We start from the raw sequence: 26,603 nt of genomic DNA, 5'->3' as shown, positions 1-26,603 counted from the left end.
TCATGGTTGCCTCCTTTGAGGCAGCACCGTATGCCCAATTTCAGAGTCTTGTAGAAGGAGATATTGTCAAAATGGGACAAATCTCCATTATCCCTGGATTGGCAGATTCGGGTGAGCCAGTTAGTCAGGGACTGGCTGAGATCTCTGGACCTTCAGTCTGGGAAATTGTTCCAGCCTCTTCATTGGACGTTGATCACGGACGCCAGCCTGACTGGCTGGAGTGGAGTACTGGGAGTACAATCGACCCAGGGTCTCTGGTCGAGGGAGGAATCCCAGCTGCCGATCAATGTGCTCAAGCTTCGAGCGATTAGGCTATGCCTCGCCACATGGTCGATGAGACTACGAGGTCGTCTGATCAGAATCCAGTCAGACAACGCCACTGCGGTGGCATATGTCAACCATCAAGGAGGAACTAGAAGCTTGTCTGCAGCATGGGAGGTCGCTCAAACATCCTTTGGGGGGCAGAGCGACATGTACCGGCCCTGTCGGCCATATACATCCCGGGAGTAGAAAACTGGCAGGCGGACTAAGTCGCCAGATGCTGGACCCAGGAGAATGGTCACTGCATCAGGTGGTGTTCAGGCTTCTTTGCCTGCGGTGGGGCACACCAGATGTGGATCTTCTGACCTCTCGGCTCAATTGAAAGGTGTGGAGTTTCGTGTCCAGTACAAGAGATCCTTGGGCGGAAGCGTCAGACGCGCTAGTGGCTCCATGGGAGCAGTACTGGCTGATTTACACCTTCCCTCCGCTCTAACTGTTACCACATTTGCTCCGCAAGTGGTAGGAGGCTGAGGGGTTATCAGTAATACTGATTGCCCCAAATTGGCCTTGGCGTCCCTGGTAGGCCGACCAGGTACGCCTGGTGGCGGATGCTCCTTGGCGGTTGCCGATGCAAGAAGACCCGTCACAAGGTCCGATACTTCATCCTGCTTTACCGTCACTGTTTTTAACGGCATGGCTGTTGAAAGCCAGGTGCTAAGAAACTGAGGTCTGTCGGACTCTGTAATTTCCACTATGCTGAGGGCAGGAAAATCTTCTTCTTGGAAGATATACCATCGTACGTGGAAAGCTTATATCTCCATGTGTGAGGAGATGGGCTGGCGTCCACGCCCTATTCGGTGTCCAGGATCCTGCTGTTCTTACAGCATGGAGTGAACCAGAAGTTGGCCTTGAGCACCATTAAGGGACAGATATCAGCTTTGGCTATTTTTTTCCCAAAATACCCTGGTGTCTTACTCTTTGGTGAGCACCTTTGTGCAAGGGGCTGGCATGTAGTCCCTCCGGTGCGTCCACCCCTACCTCCGTGGGATCTGAACCTGTGAGAACATCAGGGAAATTACCTTGTTGACTTTTTCCCAGAAAGTGGTCTTTCTAGTGGCTATTACATCTACCAGGAGGGTTTCTGAACTGGCGGCCCTGTCTTGCAAGTTGCCCTATCTGGTTATCCACAAGGATAAGGTGGTGTTGCATCCGCAACCTTCTTTTCTGACGAAGGTGTTTTCGGCCTTCCATCTCAATGAAGACATTGTGTTACCATCTCTGTGTCATAAGCCAACACATCCTAAGGAGGTGGCCCTCCATACCCTGGATGTGGCCGGGCTCAAAGGGTATATCTGTCTGCCACGGCTCCCTTCCGGAAGTTGGATTCTCTGTCATTTCGATTGCTGGTCCGAAAAAAGCGCTGGCGGTCTCATCAATTTCTCACCATTTCCAGGTGGATCAGACAGATCGTGGTCCAGGCTTACACCTTGAAGGGGCAGGTGCCCCCCTTTCCTGTAACGGCCTATTCCACCAGGGCAATTGGGACCTCTTGGGCCTTCCGATATCAAGCGTCAATCTCTCAGGTGTGTAAGGTGGCGACTTGGTCGTCCGTTCACACTTTCACAAAGTTCTACAAAGTTGATGTAAGCACATCTTCTGATGCTTGCTTTGGCCGCAATGTTTTGCAGGCGGCCGTGTAATGTTGCAATTTACACTCTTTCTTTTTGTTACAGAAGTTTAATTTTGTTTGTCTATGCATTCTGATGCATATGTTGACCGCAGGTTCTGATGCGGTTGGTTCAGATGGTGACTCTTCCGTTGGAGAGCACCTCTGGTTGTGGGTGAAGTTATGTTTGCTGTTCCCACCCCTCATTATGACACTGCTTGGGGACGTCCCTACGGTCAAGATTAATGGAGCTGTGTCCGTCAATGAACGAAAGAGAAAATAGGATTTTTGTACTAACCATAAAATCCTTTTCTCTGAAGTTCATTGACGGACACAGCACCCTCCCCTCCTATTAGTTTACTTTATACTGCTTGTTGACGTACTGAGCTGCAGGAAGCAGGCTGAGGGGTTATTACTAGAGGGACCGCCCCCTGGGTGGAACTTACAGTTCTGTTGTTCACATGTATTACATGTTCTGCCTAGTCCTCTCCTGAAGGTGGCGTAATAACCCTACGGTCAAGATTAATGGAGCTGTGTCCTTCAATGAACTTCAGAGAAAAGGATTTTACGGTGAGTACAAAAATCCTATTTTTCGATGAATGACTTCTGGCATATGCTAATCATTGTATATAGCAAGCATAGTCATTTTATATATATATATATATATATATATATATATATATATATACACATACAGTATATATTGCTCACATCATTTGTAGTTTCTGTTTTAAACATAGAAACTGAGTTTTATTTGGTGTATAATTAACCGTGTGACTACACCATTGTTTTCAGCAACAGCAAAGTCATGGATTTCTCTTGGAAATATAGCTTCATCCTTGGAACAATGGGGTATACAACTGACTTGGAGTTTTATTGTTATTAACTAAGTTTCTCCTATGGAGCTGTGATATCTTTAACCTGGATTTTCCTTGATCAAATACTTTTATTTACTGACCTCAAACATCAGATCCTCTCAGCACTGTCAGCTGTGGTTGAATGGTCACATAAGCCTGGAACTACATTTGCATTATTTAAGTTTGGTTACACAGGTGTCATTGTTCAAAGTCTGTTCTGTGTATTTCAAAAAATCTGATTGGATTATCTGGGTTAATGTAACTATTGTCAAGGATTATTTCTGTATCTAGAAGGTGTGAGAAGCTTCTTCAAAAAAAATGTTCTGTGAGTCACCTATTTTATTATGATTTATACATTTTTATATATCCATGCCATGACAATTTGAATGCCACAAGTCTATTCAGAAAGACAGATTCCGTCTTTATTTCAAAGATGGAAGCTCCAGGTTCCATTTCCACTATTTTCTGGTGAATTTTCAATACTGTTGTTCAGATGTAGGTGTTAAAAGTGACAGTCCGCCAATCCTGTCCAAGATCACCGTACCAGGGCAAGGGATGAGTCTTGGTTCTTTCACTACCAAGCTTCTCTGTCTTGGGTTTGTGATGCTGAGACTAGATAAGAAACACAATTTAGGCATAGTATGTAGCAGGCAGCTCTTGTAGCTTTGTTTGTCATTTCGGTTGTTCCATTTCCCCTTAGCCCTTGTACACACGGCCGGACATTCCGATGAAGAATGTCCGATCGGACCGTGTTGTCGGATAATCCGACAGTGTGTGGGCTCCATCGGACTGTTTCCGTCTAAATATCCAATGGACCAAGTTTGAAAGCTGGGCTATAAAACTTTCCGACAACTGATCTGATCGGACTTTGTCCGATCATGTGTAGAGAATTCCGATGGGACAAAGTGCCACGCATGCTCAGATCTAAACCAAAGCTATTGGCTACTAGCCTGAACGTAGTCCCGTCGTAACGAAATAACGTCATCACGTTCTGAACGATCGGATTTTCCGACAACTTTGTCCGAACGTGTTTATGCAACCCAAGTTTCGGACAAAATCCGACGGATTTTGTTTGACGGAATGTCCGACCGTGTGTACAAGGGCTTAGATTGTTGAGGTTGCATGCCACTCTGTTTTCTGAACTGCTTGGGGATGTTCCATGACCATAAAATGTTTTGTCTGTAAATTGACATTATGTTAAAATGTTTTATTGAACCTACCATAAACTCTTTCTTGGAGTCCATTTAGGGAAACACCCCCTCCCCTCTTCTATTAGTTATTACCATTTTGGTGTTATTGATCAGGATGGAGTGTTAAAAGAGGGGGGTTATGCCCCCTAATAGGAGGTATAATACATTATTCATGAATGTGAAACAGTCCTGGAAAGTGATTTATGGTAAGTTTTTTGTCTGTTCAGTGGGGAGATTTCCCAGACCTGTAGATAAAACTGGAAGTGAGAAGAATTACCCTATTAGACATTTGTCATGTTTTGGTGACACCCATAAAATGTATATTTTATTTTTAATGGTGACTTTAGTTAGACCTAACAGTTTGGGTGAACTTCATGAATTGGGACTTAACACACGTAAGGAAGCTCCAAACTTTCCCCAATTTATCTAAAGCTAAACAAAAGCATTTTGTCTATAGAAACATGTTAAATCATTATTTAAAGGCATTTTTTTATTAAAATACCAAACATGTCATACTTACATGCTCTGTGCAGTGGTTCTGCACAGAGCAACTCCCAACTTCCTCAGGTCCCCCACCACCACTGTCTGCTCCTCTTCAGTGTCTACCCTCATGGCAAGCGCTTGGTATAGGGGCAGACATTGCAGGCTTGCTCCAGAGTTGAGCTGTGTGTGTCTTGATACTACCCCCCGTTCCCTCCTCACTGGATTTAATTGACAGCAGCAGGAGCCAGTGGCTCCCGATGCTGTGTCTGAGCCTGTGAGAAGAGAGAGTGATCACTGCTGCTGCTCTCGGGCACAGCACTAAATCGAGAACAGTATTTAGGAGGGCCGGGGGAAGTGATCATGGAAGTTTTTTTTGTTTTGTTTTTTCAACCAGAGAATGCATAAAAGTGGTTGTAAACCTCAGATATGAAATATGAACAACATAAATCACTTCTGACAAATTATCCTTACACCAAGAGAAAAATGGTGACAGGAGGGAGCTCCAGCAGATTGACAGCCTCAGTTCTGTACCTGTGTGGAGGGAGATGTCTTTCCCTCTAATCAGATCTCGGGGCTGTCCTCACTGAGCTCTACAGAGTGTAACTTCAGCTCTCCGCCGGATGTAGAGAAGGGATGTCTGCACGGAGACAGGTACAACTTAGATAGAATCATGAGTGGGAGCGACGTCATTGTGGCTCCGGCCACTCACAATGCCGGAGCCGCGATACCCAGAAGACACTCCGAGGGAACATGTCAGCTCCCTCAGCGTGGACCGAGTGAGATGCCGGCGCCTCGTTCTAAGGTAAGTATTTCATAATGAGCTAGTATTTGGTGCATACTAGCTCATTATTTCTTTTCCCTTGCAGGTGTAAAAAAAAAAAAAAGTCAGCGGGTTTACTCCCGCTTTAAGTTAAAAAATAATCTGTAGCCTTTAGAACCACTTTAAGCCAGAACCACATGTATAGGGCTGCAACTAACGATTATTTTTATAATCGATTAGTTGGCCGATTATTGTTTCGATTAATTGGTTAATAACCTTTAAAAAAAAAAAGTGGGTCAAATTGACGTTAATTTTCAACCACAGTGATGGGAAAATTTGGAAATAATAGAAAACTACTTAGTCAAAGGAATTTTCAGACAGTGTATGTTGTTTTTGTTCAGAAATTACATTCACTTTAAAAACAGAATGTTAAAAACAAGTGAAAATTTGAAACAAAATTCTTTCATTCAGCGAATGTACAACGATTTTTCATCTGAATATTCTCATCTGAAAACTGATCGGTGTGGCCAGAATAAGGCTCGGTACACACCTATGCATTTTGCTTTTGATCTGTTTCTGCAGTGCTTTTTGCTGTATGTTTTGTTTTTTGCGCACGTGATTTTACTGCAATTTGCATTTTTGGGCAGATTAAAAAACACAAATTGCTGCAAAAATGCATTACATGCTTTTCTGCAGCTTCTCCATTGAAGTATATTGAACCAATAAAGCACCATTTAGCATTAAAAGTCCCTGACCCTTTCAGACGTCAACGTGTCCCATAGGAAACCATGTAAATGAACTGTGGTGCATTTCTGCAAAAAGCACCAATAAACACATAGATCTGAACCAGGTCTAAGACGTTTAGTAACATAATGGGTTTAAAATAAAAATAAAAATAGCCCTTTATAGTAGAAAAAAAGCAGATAATCACTACTGTAAAGTGAGTAGTGAGTCTGTAGAATAGTGAAAGTAATATTTACAGTAGCAATTATTTGCTCTTTTTGTACTATAAAGGGCTCATTTTAGTTTTTTTTAACCCCAATATGTTACTGGCGATTAATAAAATTAATTTCATAATCGATTCGTTGTTTCAGCCCTACACATGTATACAAACCACTGCAAAACATAATTGAAAAACATTCCTCAGCAGATAATTCATATCATAACGGCCAAAGAAAAAAAAAGGTATCTCTATTATGACAGCCTTTTGAAATGTCTATGTGGAGACTTAAATAAATCTAACCTAGAAGTTAAAAAGTCATCTACCATGTATTGAGTCTATCAACCACAATGTAATCAGTGGTATAGTACTGGTAGCTTAAAGTGGGGGTGCAATTTGATGATTTTTTTAGGGTTAAAATATGCCATGGAATTTCACCAAGATTTAGATTGCACTAAGTGGAGTCAATGCAGATACTGGCATTTTCTGACATGGTTTGAATGTTAATCACTTGCTGATTGCCCTACAGTACATTTACTGCTATATATATTCTGCATTTCTGCCTGCAGGAGGTACGCCGACAGCAGGCTACTTCTGCTGTGATAATTCACAGCACAAGCTAAACTACAAGTTTCGAGAAGCCGGTCTGTAGGCGCTCACCAATCATCATGAGACATGAACAATGGAGATATGCAATGTAAACAAGGCATATCTCCTTTGTGATGGGAGGACTGTCTGTCACAGTTCTGCCAGAAGTCCCTGATCACCGCCATTACTAGTAAAAAAAATCCATAAATATACCATATAGTTTGTAGACACTAACATTTGCAGAAACCAATCACTATATGCCTATTGCCTTTTTTTTTTCCAAAAACTGAGCAGAATACATAATGTGGCAAATTTTATGAAGACATGTTTTTATTGGATATGTTTTATAGCAGAAAGTAATAAAAATATTGTTTTTGTCTGTCCGTCAGTCTTTTTTTTTGTTTAGAGAGCAAAGAATAGCCACAGAGGTGATCAAATGCAACCAAAATAAGGCTCTATTTGTGGGGAAAAAAAGAAGGACATGTATTATATTTGTACTGCTTTGCATGACCGCATTGTCAGTTAAAATAACGCAGTACCATATCTCAAAAAAATGGCCTGGTCAGGAAGGGAGGAAAACCTTTTAGAGGTCAAGTGGTTAAAGCTGAATTTAATGAAACTGACAAATTTGTGCAAAATATCAAATTTTATTTATATAAAATAATTTACACATCAAATGTACACATGCACACGCCCACACAACACTTTAATCACATTTAGGCCAATATTTGATTGAATTTTATAACTAGCACAATATATGTACACTTGAATACACTATGAGGGGAGCGTTTAGTTGTAAACCTTCATCTTACAAAACAAGGCAGTCTGAAAATCATGTATAAAGAGTAAAAACAACTTACAAATGGACTGTAATTATAAAATAGTAACAGGAATTTTTGCAGCGATGATACAGCCGAGGATGCCAATCTGAAATGTAGATGTGGTATCATCACATTAGGTTGTACTAATTATTGTTATTAATGTAAAGTGATTTACTTGGCTGTGAAGAATACCAGTTCAGGACTGCGGATCATTCATAACAACAGACAAGGGCTAACTGGACTATACATGAAAATCAGAGAATATATTTTGGATTTCCCATTTCTGTAAAGGTTCAATTGGTCAGTGACCTCTTCAATCACAAATAATACAATTAGAATACGACTGGATGCACACAAAACCTACAAAGAATATAATCTGTACATCTATAGAACATTACAAATCATTGTGCATCAAGTAAGGCAAAAACATCAAGGCTGCATATAAACTATTAGCTTCAGTATTGGGCCAGCCATTGTTTTTGTATTTTAGGTTGTTATTCCTATAAGGGACAATATCACACATAAAGCCATCTTCCCAAGTTATTTTAAGCCAAAGGATTTTAGGGTTCTCCTGTTATATGTTGCAATTTAAAACTGCAAGGATATAAATTACCTTACACTTATGTTTGCTCAGATAACTCATTTAACTGCCCCAAGTTTTTTTAATAGTTTTTTCCCTTTCGAGAGTAGACCTTTTTTCTTCTTTGAAGAACGTTCTCTGCTCCTCATCGGACTCCCAGTGCCCATAGAAGATGGTGGGGACACAGAATGAAGATGAACTGTTGGAGAAGGTGCTCTTCTGGGTGTACTTGTGTTCTCAGAAGGGACCTATAGAGCAAATGACCCACAAAGTAAATACATTAAAATCTATGTTCAGCTGCCCATTCTTGCAATATTTACTTGCAGAGGAACACTTCCAAGAATTGCAAGAACTGAGTATGTTACCAGCATCTTTGGTGGGGAAGCCAAAGATTAGTTGGCAATTTCCCATGAGTTTGGCAAGCATGTGTGGTTTAACAAGTCAATATAGTGCTGTGGTACAGATCCCAGTTTGGACCCATATTTGCATTCATTTTGGGAAAGACTTAGAGCAGAAACTAAATTTAATGTTGCTATTAGTAGATTAGAAGGGTAGTCACACAGCTAGACTAACTTGAGCCTTAATTGGAATCAATAAGATTAAAGCACCTCTTTCACATGCAAGTTTTCACATTAATCATTATTGTCACAGCACGTCAATAATGAAATCATAACCCTACCACTAGAGGCAATGATGTTTGTAAATGTTAAGTTTAATTAAAAAAAAAAAAAAACTTGCTGCATCTCATATATTAATAAAGAGGACTCTAATCTTAATTTGATTCAAAATCAAGGTCAGTATCTAATACTTGGGAAAAAAATGAATCAAACATCCCATTGGTACACACCTGAAGATACCATGGTTTGGTTGTATGTAGAGCATTGAGTAGCAGAGCTGTATGTTTCAGACCTGCATATTATACTCAAGGAGCATAGGTAACATGCCTATAATGACATTCTTTATTCAAATTGATGCATAACTGCAAAGACATTTTGAAAACTTTTCATTTGTTAGGAATAGATTCCGTAGAATTGCATTGAAACATACACCTCACATATGGTTTTGCTTTAGATAACAGAATATGACAATGATGTTTTCTCACATATGAGAGGCTTGTAACATTCATAATTACATGTATAAAGTTTTTATGTACCTTGAAACACTAAATTTTCATCACCTATAATACCAACTGGCTTTAATTTCTCCCACACACTATTACACATTTGGGTGGGAAGGGGAGTTAAAGGTTGCTGATCAGGGAAGGTAAAGAACAGCACATGCATATTTCAAAAATAGTTATCAAGCAAGGGACAGTAACCATTGCCTATGTGGTTTCAGTTAAAGGTATAAAAACTTTGTGCCTATGTTACAAACTTTTCTCATACATTGTTTTGTGTGCTTTGCCTTTTTTGAAGTTGTTCCTCCACTTGCTTTATAGAACAAACCAATGGTATCTTCAGTTGTTCACTTACGTGAAGGCTATACTGCCTCATTAAGGTGTGAAATGTACACTCTTCTTCTGTTCCAAAGTAGATGAGCAAGGACAAAACAGAAAATATAGCAGTGATGATACAAAAAAAAAGTTAATGAAAAAAATAATTATAAAGTGGGTTTCAGTTAATTTTAAAACAAGATGGCATTAAATGATGTAGACCAATTAATTATACCTTAATATCTTGGCATAACAAATAAACAATAATAGATATGTAATGCTAAGAACAACAGACGTGTTTAACTTAAAAGTAAAATTTGCTATGATATGATCACTATTAGCTGTCACAGTCCACAAGTTAGTATCAGCATGGAACTTGGTTAAATAAAGGAATGTAAATCTGCCAGATGATTGTACCTTTTATGCGATTGGCAGGCACAGAATGCAAACATATAAACAACTTACTGTACTGTATAATAAATTTTTTTTGAAATGTCATTCCTACATTTGGATCTTCGCTGAACCCTTCCTTTTCCTGTAAACCAGCTTGTCTTACAACTATGGTCTGCTGCTTGCCATTTACTGGCCTTTGCAGTGAGAAGGCCCACATGCAAGGCCTTCTCATCACATACTGGAACTACTGTACACAGAGGGTGCCAGTATCCAGTCTCCTACCTGCTAGTGCTTGCATAAATCTAGTCATGACACCAGCTGGACAGAAGAGGAGCAGTGCAGGATATTGAACCTATACAGAGACAAGTGTCCACTGACCAGCAATGCTATGTGGAAGGGGTTGGGTTTTTTTTTGTACTTGATAACAACATCAATGATGGGAAACCATTCTTCCCTTTGATGCTAACCACAAGTCACCACTCCTCCCACTGACACCAATAATGGGACGCTATTCCATCCACTGACACCAATTTCGGTGCACTATTTTAATGATGACTTTCTTCTTCTACCTGCTGACCATCCACACAAGGGAATTATTTACTTCTGCTGACCATGTTCTGGCCCCTTAGCAGTCTTGACAGTGAACTGGTCCTTTGTTTATAAATTTTAAGGATCCTCCTATAAACAACACCTAGGCAATGTAATCAACTGCATAGGTCAATTTCACTGCTATTTTAGGACTAACAGTATATTAACGTGGTTGTAAAGGTTTGAGGTTTTTTACCTTCATGCATTTGGGGCTGCTCTGTGCACAACCACAGAGCAGGCAAGTATGACATGTTTGTTATTTAAAAAAATAAATAAACAGCCTTTAAAGAAGTAGTAAACCCGCACATACAAAAAAAAAAAAAAAGGAGAACAAAAAAAAAACCCTGCAAGGTAAAGGTATAATGAGCTAGTATGCAGCACACACTAGCTCATTATCAAATACTTACCTCAGAACGAAGCCCCCCATATCGGTGCCCGATCCACGGCGAGGGAGCTGACATCTTGCCCTCGGCGTGTCTTCCAAGTTCGCAGCTCTGGTGCTGTGAGTGACCGGAGCCGCGATGACGTCATTCCCGCACGCAGGAGTTTTCTTCCTGGCAAGGTCCGGCAACGCTGCCGGACCTTCAGCTGGGGCATTCAGAGCACATGCGCCTGCTGACGTCAGCGGCTGAAAGCATAGGGAATATCTCCTAAACCGTGCAGGTTTAGAAGATATTCATTTTACCTACCGGTAATCCTTATTATAGGCTTACCTGTAGATAAAAGTGTAAAATTTCAGTATACAACCACTTTAATATCACTTTAACCTAAAACAAAATAACACTGTAAAGGAAGGATTTACACAAACAATGTATGTATCCTATTTTATTGGTTACCTTGTGTAGTAAAATGTAGGGTTCTTTGTAGAACAGCCCATCTGTTTCTTTCCTAAATGGGCAGGCTGTAGCCAAAGTTGGAAGACTGGATTTTAAGTAGTGAAATATTAAAGTTTCCAACAGGACTGTTGGGAGGGATGGTTTCTTAGGCGAACTAACACTCAATACTAAAAGATTCCTCCATCCACACAAACCAGGTGGGTGGAATCCTCCCACCAGGGCTTATTCTGACAGCAGCACCCACCACTGTCAGAATACACTGATCAGTGTCTAGAACAGAAGTTGATAAAATAACTTACTTGTGTTAAAACGAGGTAGGCTACATACTGATCAAAATTTTAAGTATTGAATGGCGGCTTTACTTCATGGCAGTCCACTTTAAAGAGTAACCCCACTTTTGTTGAGAAAAAAACATTCCCCTCTGGGTGATCTATGCACATTACAAGAATTTTAACAAACCTAGTTGCGGATTCCTACATTTTGTGAAAATATCCCTGTGTTTGTGTTCATGTGAAAAGTGTATTTAATGGGAGTATCTATATAATCTATATTTAGCCAACTCTAGGAACTCCCCATATCCACATCCTAAGTAATGATGGAATAAATATGAGAAAGGGAACCACCTTCAGAAGGAAAGCAGGATTTGAGAGGCTATGGCGTTATCACTTAGGTGAGCACATGCACAATATTTATGGTAAAAAAAGGCATTTTATTGTTTAAAATCAACAGTTGAGTATAAAATCATGCAAAGATATACAGAAGATAGCACGTGGCATGTTTAAAATTACAATGAATACATTGGTTGCTTCATTTGTACATAGTAGTCCAACTCGTTTCACAGAAATAGTTCTCTGCTTCTTCAGTGAACTTCAATGCATATCTAAAAGATTATCCGGTCAAAAAGAGGAAGCATATTATACAAAGTATTTCTAAATCCATATATTGTCTTGTTAGAGCAGATAGGGGTATATGTTTACCAACTTCAACCACAGTACCCATATCTATGCCTCCTGATGTGTGAGAAGAGATAGGGACCATGAGACCAACGTTTGGCCCACGGGATATATCTTGGGACTAAATCTGATGGACATTGGACCATACAACCGAGGAAATAGTCTGCACCCACAGTGCTAAAATAGAAAAAAAATAAACCCATATGTAACTATATATCTCCACTGCACTAAATAGATATGCCACACAGAACATCCACTCAATGTCCCTACTACTAAAGCATCCCACATTCAGACGACTCTCACCCCCGACATGTAAACATTCACACACTCTCACACATTCCCTGTACACACACACTTCCAAACCCTCAGTCTCCTACTTTTGCCAATGTCACAGTCCAACCCAGCACCCCATTGGCTACCCCACTAATCACATCTTCAATACTGCAACCACATAGAACCTAATCAACCAAAACCCCATAATCCCCCATACCCACAGCCCATATAAGAACCTCCCCAACTAAAGATAATCCATGCAATCATTGCACACAATCTATCTGTTATGACCCCACACAAACCAATGAAATGGGCCCAAACAATCGCCATACATAAGCAAGCCACAACATCCCAAGACACGTCAGCCCAAACCATCTCACTTCACCCCCCACCTTCCCATACTAGAGCAACCTAACCCATAACATCTAGGACAATGTACTCAAACCATCCACTTGAAAACCAACCTCAACGTACAGACCTAACATTCCAGTCTTGCATAATGGAAGCTCATGGGGTAAAGCCAAAAATCAACCAAGCCCCATTCACCAGAGCCCCATTGCCCATATACAATTGTCAGTTACCAATACCTCACTGAGGCCCCCAAAAATCAGTTATAACTGCACATTTCTATTTCAGTCCATATACTGTATATTCTCTGGTAATCTTACCTTCTACATTGAAGTTGATCAAATGGCAAAGTCGCTGCTGGAGCTATGCCTGGCCAGTGGTCCCACTGCCTTGCTTTAAATGTGCAATCCCACCAGATATTGCTGGGCCAGGCATGGCCCAGCACATCATATCTGGTGCATGTGCCCCGGCTGGCGTGCATGCGCACTGCAACAGACAGCACAAGCTACGAGTAGCAACATTCCCAGTCAGAAGTAGAAACTCAACAGGATGGTAATGGGAGAGAAGATGGAATAGCTCTCCCACCCAGCCATGGTGCACGAATGCCCATCGTAAACAATACAGTCAACTTACGCCCACCATACGGGTCCAACACATCCAGAGGCAAAAAGAATACCATGTTTCATTATATATAGGTGTATTAAATAATACATTTGTTAAGCCTATTTGGCAACATTATTAAACATAAACAACTTCAAGCAAGGGAAAAGCAAATTATGTACAGTTAGGTCCATATATATTTGGACACAGGCACAATTTTAGATATTTTTTTTAGGTATTTACCAAAACATATTAAAGCTATAGTTATACATGGGCTGAGAGTGTACACTCTCAGATTTAATTTGAGGGTATGTACATCCAAATTGGAGGAAGGGTTTAGGAATTACAGCTAATAAGAATAGCCATCCCCCTTTTTAAAGTGACCAGACGAATGGAGGAGATGTTGGCACTCAACAACACCTACGACAAATATAAAGTTTTGTGGTCTGTCTGGCTGCGTTTCTCCTCCTCAGATGTCCTGGCTGGCATACTCCCTGTTCCCCTGAGTCCAGCTCCACCCTTACCGTGATTCCTCCCTAAAATAGAGGGATGACCCTCAAGTTAATGTTTTTCCATCCCAGCGGATCCCCCCCCCCTTTTCCCCCTCCCTCTCTCCCAATCCTTTCTTTCTTCACCTTTTTTTTCCTCCTTTCTTTCTTCCTTCTGATCTTTAATTGTTTGACACAAACGGAATTTATGGCTGTGTACGAAATCTCAGGCGCAAGCACTACTGCAGGCGATAGCCATTTGTTGCACTCATTGCCGCTTTTCCTTAACTAATGTGTCAATTGTGTTACTGATATACTGTTTATTCTGCCAATAAAAAACATTTTCATCCCTAAAATGACCATACGTAATTGGAGAATTGAATCAAAAGCTGTTTCATGGCCAGGTGTGGGCTACTCCACTATTTATTCATCAATTAAGCCAGTAAAAGTTCTGGTGTTGATTCTAAGTGAGACATTTTCATTTGGAATCTATTGCTGTGAACCTACATCATGCATTCAATAGAGCTGTTGTCAGAAACCATGAATCAGACGAAGACAGTAGTACAGTTAAATCACACTTGTTTAATAATAATAAAGGTAAACATAGTCAAAACAGAGTTCAGGAACCAGAACAGATAGTCAGACAAGCCAAAATGTCAGGGAGCCAGAGATGAGCGTAGTAGAACAGCAAGCAGGATCTGGAGCCAGAAGGAATGTCAGCCAAGCAAGTCTTTAACGGGAGAGCATCTCTAGAGATGTTGCGAAGGTAGAGATCACCTGGACTGGATGGCTTAAGTAGGCAGGACTGACGAGCAGGATATTATCAACAGGTGAGTCACTGTCGAGAGATAGGAGCTGGCAATTAGCCGACAGCTGAGAGGCCAGATTTGAGAAGGAAGGGCTGAGCCCAGCCCTGACAGCTGTCCATGCAAGTGAAACAGGTCATTGTAAGGCTTCAAAATATGAAACAAATCCATCAGAGAGATAGCAGCATTATTAGGAGTGGCCAAATCAACGGTTTAGTACATTCTGAGGAAAGAACGCACTGGTGAGCTCAGCAACATAAAAGGGCCTGGATGTCCACAGAAGACAACAGTCATGGATGATCGCAGAATCTTCTCTATGGTAAAGAAAAACCCATTCACAACATCCAGAAAGGTGAAGGACACTCTCCAGGAGGAGGGCGTATCATTGAAAGTCTAAAATCAAGAGAAGACTTCACAAGAGCAAATACAAAGGGTTCACCACAAGGTGCAAACCATTCATAAGCCTGAAGAATAGAAAAGCCAGATTAGACCACCAAAAAAGGCAGACCAGTTCTGGAAAAGCATACTTTGGATGGATGAAACTTATGCCGCGTAAACACGCCTGGACTTTTCGACGGACTAGGTCCGACGGTCTTCCCGACGGACTTTCAGCGGAGTTCCGACGGACTTCACACACAAGCACACCAAAGTCCGACGGATTTGAACGTGATGACGTACGACCGGACTAGAATAAGGAAGTTCGTAGCCAATAGCTGCCCTAACGTCGATTTTCGTCCGTCGCACTAGCATACAGACAAACAGATTTTTTGACCGGACTCAAGTCCATCTGAAAGATTTGAGATTTATTTCTAGGTCCGTCTGACTTTGGGAAAAAAAGTCCGCTGGAGCCCATACACGATCGTAATATCCAATGGATTCATTCCGTCGGACCTAGTCCTTCGAAAAGTCCGGACATGTGTACGCGGCATAAGATTAATCTGTAACAGAATGACAGGAAGAAAAAAGTGTGAAGGCTTGTAAACAGCTCATAATCCAAAGCACACAGTCATCTGTAAAACATGGTGGAGGCAGTGTGATGGCATGGGCATGCACGGCTTCCAGTGGCACTGGGTCATTGGTGTTTATTGATGATAAGACAGAAGCAGCCAGATTAATTCTGCAGTGTTTAAAGATATACTGTCAGCCCAGATTCAGCCAAATGCAGCAAAGTTGATTGGACGGCGCTTCACAGTACAGATGGACATTGATCCAAAACACACTGCAAAAGCAACCCAGGAGCTTTTGAATAAAAAAAAGTGGAATATTCTGCAATGGCTGAGTCAGTTACCTGTTCTCAACCCAATTGAGCATGCATTTCACTTGCTGAAGGCAAAACTAAAGGCAGAAAGACCTACAAAAAAAGAACAACTAAACACAGCTTTGGTAACGTCCATGGGTTCCAAACTTCAGGCAGTCATTGCCAGTAAAGAATTCTCAACAAAATATTAAAAATGAACATTTTATTTATGCTTATATTCATTTGTCCAATTACATCTGAGCCCCTTAAAATGAGGGGGGCTGTGTTTAAAAATGTTTTCAGTTTCTAAAATTTGTACTTGATATTTATGTTCAACCCCTTGAATTAAAGCTGAAAGCCTGCACTTCTAATTCATTTGAATTATTTTGTTTTCAATTTTATTCTGGTGCCATACAGAGCCAAAAGTATGACAATTATCCAAATATATATGGACCTAACTGTATATGTATAGTCCCACATTGGAAGTGCCTAGCTTATCGTCAGTAAGATATGTGCATTTTTATAAAGAAAAGGCTTGAAAGACAGAACTGTGTGGAGCCCAGGGGGAGAGGTCGCCTTTAGGTTATAAATCCATTTTGCCTCTTTTTTAAGTATTTCCTTATCAAAATCACCACCTTGTGGGTTTTGGGGGTTTGTTTTTTCCAGAACAAAGAAAGAAATTACCCGTACCTCCCGCAGCCCCCTCCAGATCATCTGGGAGTGAATAATGGCTGTGGACCAGGCTGTCTCTGACAGCATCCGCACTGTATATGATGTGCTGTACCATGCGCGGCCCAGCAATATCCAGTGGGACTACACATTTAAAGCGAGGCGGTTGTACCATTGGCCAGAAATAGCTCCAACGGCGACCTTGGTCAGAATTTGGTCAGTTTTCATGTAGAAGGTAAGATTACTGGAGAATATATATGGACTGAAATACAAATGTGCAGCTATGACTGATTGTGGGGCCTCAGTGGCTCAGGTATTGGTGACTGGCAATTAATTGTATATGTGCAATGGGGTGGGCTGATTTTTGGCTTTACCCCATGAGCCTTCACTATGTAAGACTGGAATGTTAGGTCTGTATATCGAGGTTGGTTTTCAAGTGGATGGTTTGAGGCATTGTCCTAGATGTTGTGGGTTAGGTTGCTCTAGTATAGGAAAAAGGGGGGGGGGGGGGGTTAAGTGAGATGATGGTTTGGGCTGACGTGTGTTGGAGGTGGTTTGGGCTCATTTGGTTGGTTTGTGTGGGGTTATACCAGATAGATTGTGCTGTGTATGTTCAATCATTGTGGGGGTTATTAGTTAGGGAGGTTCTTATATGGGCTGTGGGTATGGGAGATTATGGGGTGTTGGTTTGTCAGGTCCTATGCGGTTGGAGTAGTATTGAGGTTGTGATTAGTAGAGTTGCCAATAAGGTGATGGGTTGCACAAGTAGGAGACTGAGGGTTTGCATGTGTGTGTTTGTGTACAAGGAATGCATGTGAGAGAGTGTGTATGTTTGCATGTCAGGGGTGTGAGTCGTCCGAATGTGGAATGCTTTAGTAGTAGGGGAATTAGTTTTGTAGCTCTGTTGGTATGGTTGAGTGGATTTTCTGAGTGGCTTATCTAATTAGTGCATTGGAGGTATATAGTTACATATGGGTATATTTTTTCTATCTTAGCACTGTGGGTGTTGCAGATTATATTCATCTTTCCTTGGTTGTGTGGTTCAATATCCATCAGATTTGTTCCTAGGATGTATCCTGTGGGCCAAACCGACGTTTTATGGCCCCTATCTCTTCTCACACATTGGGAGGTATAGATATGGGTACTGTGGTTGAAATTGGTGAGCGTATCCCCCTATCTGCTCTAATGAGACAATATATGAATTTAGAAACATTATTGAGTGTATAATATATTTCTGCTTTTTGACCTGATAATTTTTTTTAGATGTGCATTGAAGTTCCCTGAAGAAGCAGAAAACTATTTCTGTGAAATGTGATGGACTAGAGTGTACAAATGAAGCAACCCATGTATTCATTGTAATTTTGAATATACAATAATATAAGGCGCTGTGCTATCGTCTGTATATCATAGCATGGTTTTATACTCAACTGTTGTTTTTAAACTATTTTCGTACAATAAAATTTATTTTTTAGCATTAATATTGTGCATGTGCTCACCTCAGTGACAACTCCATATCCTCTAAAGTCAAGCTTTCCTTCTCAAAGGGTTTCCCTTTCATATATTTGTTGTATCGAATGGGAGTAGTTTAGTTAGTATAAATTAGTTGCTGCACTTGCAAGGCTCTAATGAGTAAAATTGCATGGTCTGAAACCCTTTAGATGTGATTTGCTATTGGGAGTATCTCACCAAAAATTTTATTTTTGTTGCAGGGGATGCTGGAAATCTGACTTTTATCTTAGTGCAGATGTTTTTGGAAAAACAGTGAGCCAATCGCATATGTAGGCAATCGTGTTTCTGGAGGGCATTTTGTGTACAGAACACTTCCAGGTAGCCATATTGCATTGCCTTTTACAGAAAATTACAGAGCTGCAGATTGAAAAGGAAATATCATTTTTAATAACATTCAATTACAATATGACTTGAGCCGTGACTGTATATACTGTTATTTTTTTTTTTTTTTCAGTTTTTTTCCCACCAAAGTAGAGTTACCTTTTAACTGTGCATTTGAATAACATTGGGTAGCTTTAAACGTGATTCTAAGGTGTAAAGTTTTTATTTTTTTATCTTTCACGGAATTAAGATAAAAAATAAAAAAAACACCCTACAACCTGTAATACCCACCCTCATCCGTAAACATTTACCTGGCTCCTGTCACTGCCCCATCATTGTTTCAGGCTCCAGCTCTTTTTCCCTCACTTCCTGCTTTAACAGAAGAAAATGAGGGCAGCAGAGCCATAGGCTCCTGCTGCTGTCAGCCAAACTCATGTGAAGAGAAAATGGGGGCATTGCTTACTGGAGCTGTGTGTGTCTATGGATGCACACAGCCTGGCTCTGAAGCCTGCACTCACGGGTGCACACATAGCACCCAACTTGCTAAGGAAGCACCCATAGTAGAGAGAATAAGACAGCTCTGGCGGGGGGCTGCCAGGAAAGGAGGTAAGAGACCTCTGTGCAATATTGTGCATAAATCAGGTATAACTTGTTTTTTTTTCTTGTTTTCTTTAAACCAAAAAAATAGCCTTTAGTATAACTTTAGGAAATGTTTATACTCTCATATTCAGTAACATTTGCTTCTAATTATAGTTTCTAATTAATAGCAGAGACATATTGGAAGCAACAACTTACTCTTTTAACTTTAGTCCGAATTGGTGCATCTGGAGGGTATCTAGATGAAGCATCAGAAAGGTAAACTTCAACATCATTAGGCACTTCTTCCAGAAAGTTAGAAGGGACAAGGCCTTTGTGTCCATTCAGTTCACCCTGTATGTACATTTAGTAGTGTTTTACTATGCACACATTATGCAGCTCTTTCACAAAATTGCGAGAACATGAAACTTTATTTCTTATTTGTTAATAAAATGTAATAAAACAGATTAAATAGTGCAAAAATAATAAACTTCAAGCAAGCTTACAGTTACTGTACCTGTTTATTTACACCACAAGTACTGTTATTCAATGTGACCACGTTGCAAAATTCTGAAAAAAAAAATCTTTCCGTGGTGCCAGTTCAAAGCAATACACTGCATTGGTATGCTGGCAAGAAAAAAAACTGAACAATTGCATTTCACCACAGTGCATTATATGGAAATCTGTGAACATCATTAAAGGCTTAAAGGATAAGTTAACCTTTTTAAAATAAAAGAATAATAAATGCATATGATTTTGCATTTAAAAAAAATATGCATTTATTATTTTTTTTTACACTGTAGCCTGAAATCAAATGTAGTATAAAGGTAGGCACTACTCAACACCAATAGGGATTAGCTTTGAGTTCGAGTTGAACTCATGTTCGACTCGAACATTGCCTGTTCACTGAACAGCGAACAATTTGGGATGTTCGCGGCAAATTCGAAAAGCCGTGGAACACCCTGTACAAGTCTATGGGAGAAATCTAAAGTGCTAATTTTAAAGGCTTATATGCAAGTTATTGTCATAAAAAGTGTTTGGGCACCTGGGTCCTGCCCCAGGGGACATGTATCAATGCAAAAAAAAGTTTTAAAAACTGACATTTTTTCAGGAGCAGTGATTTTAATAATGCTTAAAGTGAAACAATAAAAGTGTAATATTCCTTTAAATTTCGTACCTGGGGGGTGTCTATAGTATGCCTGTGAAGGGGCGCATGTTTCCCGTGCTTAGAACTTAGAATGACTTTCAATGACTGTTCTCTGTATCATTATAGCTGCGAGTGATTTTAAATGCCTTTCTTTCCTGCAGAAATAACACTTTGTGTAGGGACAGTTCTAAGCACGGGAAACATGCACCCCTTCACAGGCATGCTATACACCCCCCCCCAGGGACGAAATTTAAAGTAATATTACACTTTTATTGTTTCACTTTAAGCATTATTAAAATCATTGCTCCCGTAAAAACTTCAGTTTTTAAAACTTTTTTTTTGCATTGATACATGTCCCCTGGAGCAGGACCCAGGTCCCCAAACACTTTTTATGACAATAACTTGCATATTAGCCTTTAAAATTAGCACTTTTGATGTTGAACGTTCGAGTCCCATTCCCAGACTTTAATAGGGTTCTAAAGTTCACACAAAGTTTAGGTCTGTTCGCAGGTTCTGGTGTGAATCAAACCGGGGGGTGTTCGGCTCATCCTTAAACACCAATCATATTTAATAATTCTCAAATCATATATCCACAATAATGTAAACTTGTTGTGACCAAATCATATATCCACAATAATGTATACTTTTAGTGTTCAAATCATATATCCACAATCTCACAATAGTGATACTAAATAGTAATAATTTCCAAATCACATATACACATCATCTAGTATAGACCATATCAATAGGAATATTGTCCCAATCACTGTGCCTTTAAATAATCTTGTGAAATGGTTTCTTCATCAGTTCCAACTGCACCAAGTGCAGAAAAAATGTGTATTCAATAACCATATGAAGCCACTGAATGCCTTAATCGCTTAACAGATGGGTACAGATACAGAGGTAAAATGAATCCACACCAAGAACGCCCGCCCAGATGTTCTCTCATAGCCAAAAGAAGCCACAAGCACAATAAAACAATGCTTTCATAGTGTAGCAAGTTTATTGAAAACTAGGGAACTAAAATGCATAAAATATGCACTTACATTTACAGGGTGCTTTAAGAACCAACATGTACAGCTGTCAGAGATGGGATAGCATTCCTTTATGATATGGGCTAGATGATGTGTATATGTGATTTGGATATTATTACTATTTAGTATCACCGTTGTGTGTGTACAGGGATGGGCTGGCCATCGGGACTACCGGGAGTTTCCAGGTGGGCCGATGGCTCAGTGGGCCGGTTTCAGCGGCCTCCTATTGCCTCTGAGGTCCGCGGCGATCTATCCGTCAATCGCCGACAGCTGGCACCTGACGGGTAGATCGAGATTTAGTCAGCATGCAAAGTAGCGCAGGAAGTATCTGTAGTAAGTTCTCTCTCATGTCACACAGCGCTGCGCGCTCCCCAGCAGCCCCTCCTCTCTTCTCGTCTATCACAGATGATGTCACAAGCCAATGGGGATAGGCGAGACGAGAGGGGCCGCCGGGGAGCGAGCAGCGCTGTGTGACATGAGAGAGAATTTACTACAGACAGACGCTTCCTGCATGCTGGCCAGGCTAGTAAACAATCCCATAATGTGCCTTGATGATGTGCCCCATGCCCTGATGTGCCTGTGCCCTGATGTGCTATGTGCCCGTGGCCTGTGCCCTGATGTGCTATGTGCCCATGCCCTAATGTGCCATGTTACCTGATGTGCTATATGCCCATGCCCTGATGTACTATGTGCCCGTGCCCTGATGTGCTATGTGCCCGTGCCCTGATGTGCTGTGCCTTGATGTGCTGAGCTCTGTACCGTGCCCTGATGTGCACTGTACCCCAATGTGCTGTGCCCTGATGTGCTGGGCTCTTTACCCTGATGTGCACTGTACCCTGATGTATTGTGCCCTGGGCCGGTCTGGATGAAGTCCAGGGCCACATTTTTGTCCCAGTCCAGGCCTGCAAATATACATTATTATGGATATACTATTTGAGCTATATGATTTTTTACTGGCGATTATAGCTGCCTGCAGTAATTGTGTTCTGCTGGCTGGGAGGGCTTCCCACTGGCAGAACACAATAGTGCTGCAGGAGAGATTCCTCCATCGCTTAATTTGTTGATGGGGGAATCAGCAGTTTTTTTTTTCTATAGCCACCAGCAGTTATTGTGTTCTGCCGGCTGGGAAAGCTCCCCTCTGGCAGAACACAATAGTGCTGCAGGAGATATTCCTCCATCACTAAGATCCCTTTCACACTGGAGGCGTTCTTCAGGCACGTTAGCGCTAAAAATAGCCCTTTATTCTGGGATTAAAAGCTTCACGCTAGCACGTGAAAAGTGCAGCTAAAACTAGTGGCGCTTTACCACCAACGCCCAGGAGCTGTCAGTGTGAAAGGGCCCTTAATGTGTTGATGGGGGAATTAGGTGATTTTCTTTTCTTCCACGTGTGATTGAAGGCAAAGAGGATTGTGTAATCTATGGGGTGCTTAAATGTGTAACACACTAATAGTGTTTTTGTACTCACTGAAAGTAATTGATTGAAGGCTTATACTGCTGCCTACAGGAGAATAGGACACTAGCAAACAAAAAAATTGTAAGTCAGCTTTGAAAAGCTTAAGGCTTAATGTACACAGGATGTTTTTATAACCTCTCCTGAACAATTTAACTTGACAGATAGTAACCCACGTTTAAAATGTCTGTTTTGCCGCGTTTGACCAATATCCAAAAATGAAAAACGCCTGTAAACTAAACGCGAGTTACCGCGCTTAGAACCGTTTGGTGTCTGAACTTATTTTTTTCCTTTCCAAAAAAGGCCTCTAAACTCAACTGCCTAGAAACGACTATAAATGACCCTGTGTACTGACAAGATAACAGAGGAGAGGTTCAGGAGTAGTTAAAAAAAAAATGCCCAACCGCTCCTAAACGTCCGTTTAGCAGCAGCAGTGTACATGAGGCATTAGTCATACTTAGCAGCTTGCCTCAGTTATGTAGCAAAGCAGTACCAAGAGCATGATCATAAACACTGAGGGAAGGGACCTACAGTATGTCTTTCAATGAACTTCAAGAAAAGGATTTTACAGTGAGTGCAAAAAATCCTATTATCTTTCTTGACCATTGAGGGTGACAGGAACTCATTCACTTTTGGAACATTAAAAAAGCAGTCCAAATAAGAGGTATGCAACACATAAGAATAAATGAAAAAAAAAAGTGGGACTGCCTGCAGTTTAACAAGTTGCCTAAAAGACATTACACTTGAAGCTGACATCATACGAGGCTTGAAAATCCAGCTGGCAGAACACAGAGAACAAGTAAACAAGAGGTGGAAGCCTTACAAATCTGGAAAACAAGTAGCCTGATGCACTCTCATATCTATGTGCTCTGACAGGAAAGGGTGGAACCAATACCCTAAGACCATAAGCTCAGATAACGGTGTGTCTGAGCCACTGAGAAATGGTAGATGAGAAACTGATTCACATTTTCAGGGACCTGGAATGACAAAGAAGGGGCTGAGAGATAGACTCTCCAGGCCTGAACCATCTCTAGACAATAAAGGGGAAATTTCCTTATGAATGACATCCTGATTGAGGTAAAAGCTAAAGCGACCTTAGGTATAAAGGGAGCTCCGGGCCTTGTCATTGTGCATGATCAGTAAGGGTTCTTTATAGGATAAGGTCCCCAGTGTAAACATTTCCCTCTTAGAGGAGATAGGTACAATAAACCTCACCTTATGAGTAATACTGGAAAGGGTAACATTCTGTTCAAAGGGCTGTCTTTAAAGTGCAGTGAAAAACAGATTTAGATACCAGAGTTACAGGGAAGCCACAGGAGACATCCTTAACAAAGGTCTTAATTAAATAGTGCAGTGGTCACCGTCCCCGGGATCAGGGACAGGGCTCGTGAAAGACGACAACCCCTCCATTTACTGGGGGGGGGGGGAGTTGTAGTTTGGTTGCCAAATGAGCTCAATTTATTATGAGAAAACTAGTATGTGATCATGTAATACATTTTTTTTCCATAATAATATAGATTTTTAATAATAATAAAAATGTAGTTCATGTGATCAGATAAAACAGATACAAATAAAGATTTAGAAAAAATCTTTTTTTCAATAATAATAATATATTTTTCTATATATTTTTTTTCCATAATAATAGACTGCTCATGTGTTCAGCCGTACATAAACATATAAAGATTCTAAAATGTATATTTACAGTACTGTGCAAAAGTCATTGGCAGATTAAAGAAAAAATCCTGTAAGAATGCTTTCAGAAAGTATTAGTTCATTTTTTTATCAATTAACCACTTGAACACTGGACCTATTCCGACACTTTTTGGTTACATTTAAAAATCTGTATTTTTTGCTAGACAATTGCCTAGAACCCCCAAACATTATACATTTTATTTTATTTGTGTAGCGGTTTCTTCAAACACAATTTCTCTTATATTCACCGACCGACACAGATCCTCTCTTAGCCATTGGGTTGTATACCTTACCTCTTGGAGAATACTAGGCAAAGTTGTAATACAACACTCAGAACTCTCAGTTCCGCCCATGGGGGCGGTCCCTTAGGTATCAACCCTCCTGCCTGCTAGCAGAACTTTTATTTTGCCTGGTGAAGGAGAAGGATCTAGGAACCCTGCAGGCCCATAGGTCCGTGTTTTTTTAGGCAGAAGCTTGGCTTTTTGTGCAAGATGAATGATCCTGGGATCTATCAAAAGCCGGCTCGGTGACAGGCTGGTTCACTTATCTTTGTAGTCTCCCCAGTCCGGCCATCGACCATGTGCAGGGCGCAGCTATGGCTCGGCAGGCCACAATGTACCTCAGCTCCAGAGGTGGTCGGTAAGCTTTTATGCTCTGGGGCATACATATGACTGGGCTACTGATGTCTGTCACAGTATGCCGAGGCCAGTAGCTACCCTGTACTGATCAGGAATAGATCTACAATGGAATGTCTCCCAGCTCTTCAGGACTGGTAAGTACAGCTCTCCCTGTTCTGATGGGGCTGAGCAGCTGGGCATTCCCTGGGAGGTCGATTCGGGGGCCCCCTCACCTCCCTATCTTCTCTCCCCTGTCCCTATCTTCCCCGCCTCCCCCCTTCGGGGGGGGAATGCTGCATGTGGCTGCTGAGCGGTGTGTGTGTGCCTATATAGGGGCTATCTGTGGGCTCTCAACTGACACGGGGGGGCTGGCTGAATGGCGGTGGTCCTGGGACCTGTATGGTATGCCCCTGGAAGGTGCCAGTGAGGGTCTGCTGGGAATGGTGCAGTGCTGTGGCTTTGCAGGTTTTTTTTATATCTACCTCATGGCAATGTTTGGTGGCCATTTTAGGTGTGGGCAGAACAGACTGACTGTCTGGGCTTCAGCGGCCATTTTCTATGTGATTCCTATTCAAGGCACATTTTCCTGAAGCCTGAACATATTTCAATGTTCCCTGACAGCAGCATGGCTCATGTGCTCTCATAGCCTTTTTCCCTGTGTTTCCCGTCTGCGTACTGGACGCTGAGCGGACAATTTATGGAAGCCTGAGCATTTTGTATGATCGTTTTAGCGATTCTTCCAGCTGTTGTCACCAACTCAGTTTTTGGTTTCCTCTGCACCTGGGCGCACTCATGGACTACAAGCACCACTCGTGAACAGCACAGAGCTCCCCAGGGTGGTGAGTCCGGCGGGAATAAGCCCCTCAGTCAGCGGCAGCAGGGAGGGTGGGACTGTCACTGTCCTAAGTCCCTTTCGGGTCGCAGACAGGATAGGGTCAGCATGGCTCAGAAACAAATGTTTCTTACCCCAAAGTCCAGGCAATGGCAACCGGGTTACCTGCAGACTGTGCAGTGCCCATGGACACCCTGATGGCGGTCCTCAACCAATTCATTGCTAGATGGAGGCGGTGCGTGGGAAGATGGGTGCAATAAGGTGGCCCCTGTTCCCCCTGTCCTCTAGGGAGAGCTCTGGCACAAAGAGGCTGGTGACCCCTGCTCTTTCTTGTCAAATGACGCTGACCAGGACCATTCGGACAGTAAGGATGATTCTGGGTCCGGGCACAAAAAAAGTGCACTTTTCACAGCTGTGTGCGATACCCTGAAGATTCAGGAGCCAGCAGGTGCCCCTATGGTGGTCTCCTTTGGGTCCCGCAAGCCAGCATGTTCACCTATGGTGTTCCCGTATCTGACTTATTTGACAAATTCACCTACAGAGAATGGGGTCGCACGCAACGGACCTTTTTGGTCCCCAGACACAGGGCGGTGCGTTACCCCTTTGAGGAATGCCTTCTCACAAAATGGTCGGCTCCTCCAGTCATGGACCCTCCA

The 26,603-nt window shown here is 41.6% G+C and overlaps 1 protein-coding gene across 24 annotated transcripts in view; it reads right to left on the bottom strand.

The window, feature by feature from the left end:
* Nucleotides 1-7,372: 7,372 nt before the first annotated feature.
* The window catches only part of RIMBP2 (RIMS binding protein 2), a 777,506-nt gene continuing 758,275 nt past the window's right edge, over nt 7,373-26,603 (bottom strand). For 17 of the 24 annotated variants that reach the window (XM_077461782.1, XM_077461787.1, XM_077461788.1 and 14 more), the window contains 2 exons: nt 19,395-19,529; nt 7,373-8,394 (listed from right to left, as the gene is read on the bottom strand). In XM_077461782.1, coding sequence (XP_077317908.1) covers nt 8,206-8,394; nt 19,395-19,529 — 324 coding nt within the window. In that variant the 3' untranslated portion in view covers nt 7,373-8,205. Of the gene's footprint in view, nt 8,395-9,618; nt 9,666-19,394; nt 19,530-26,603 lie in introns of all 24 variants that reach the window. The other 7 variants (XM_077461790.1, XM_077461793.1, XM_077461805.1 and 4 more) reach the window with 2 other exon arrangements.

The sequence above is a fragment of the Lithobates pipiens genome, unplaced genomic scaffold (assembly GCF_037356315.1).
Source record: "Lithobates pipiens isolate NorthernLeopardFrog02 unplaced genomic scaffold, aLitPip1_a1.2 Scaffold_3, whole genome shotgun sequence".
Classification (NCBI taxonomy): Eukaryota; Metazoa; Chordata; class Amphibia; order Anura; family Ranidae; genus Lithobates; species Lithobates pipiens.
Note: the sequence above shows the minus strand (reverse complement) of the source record. Positions and strands in the feature narration are given on the sequence as shown.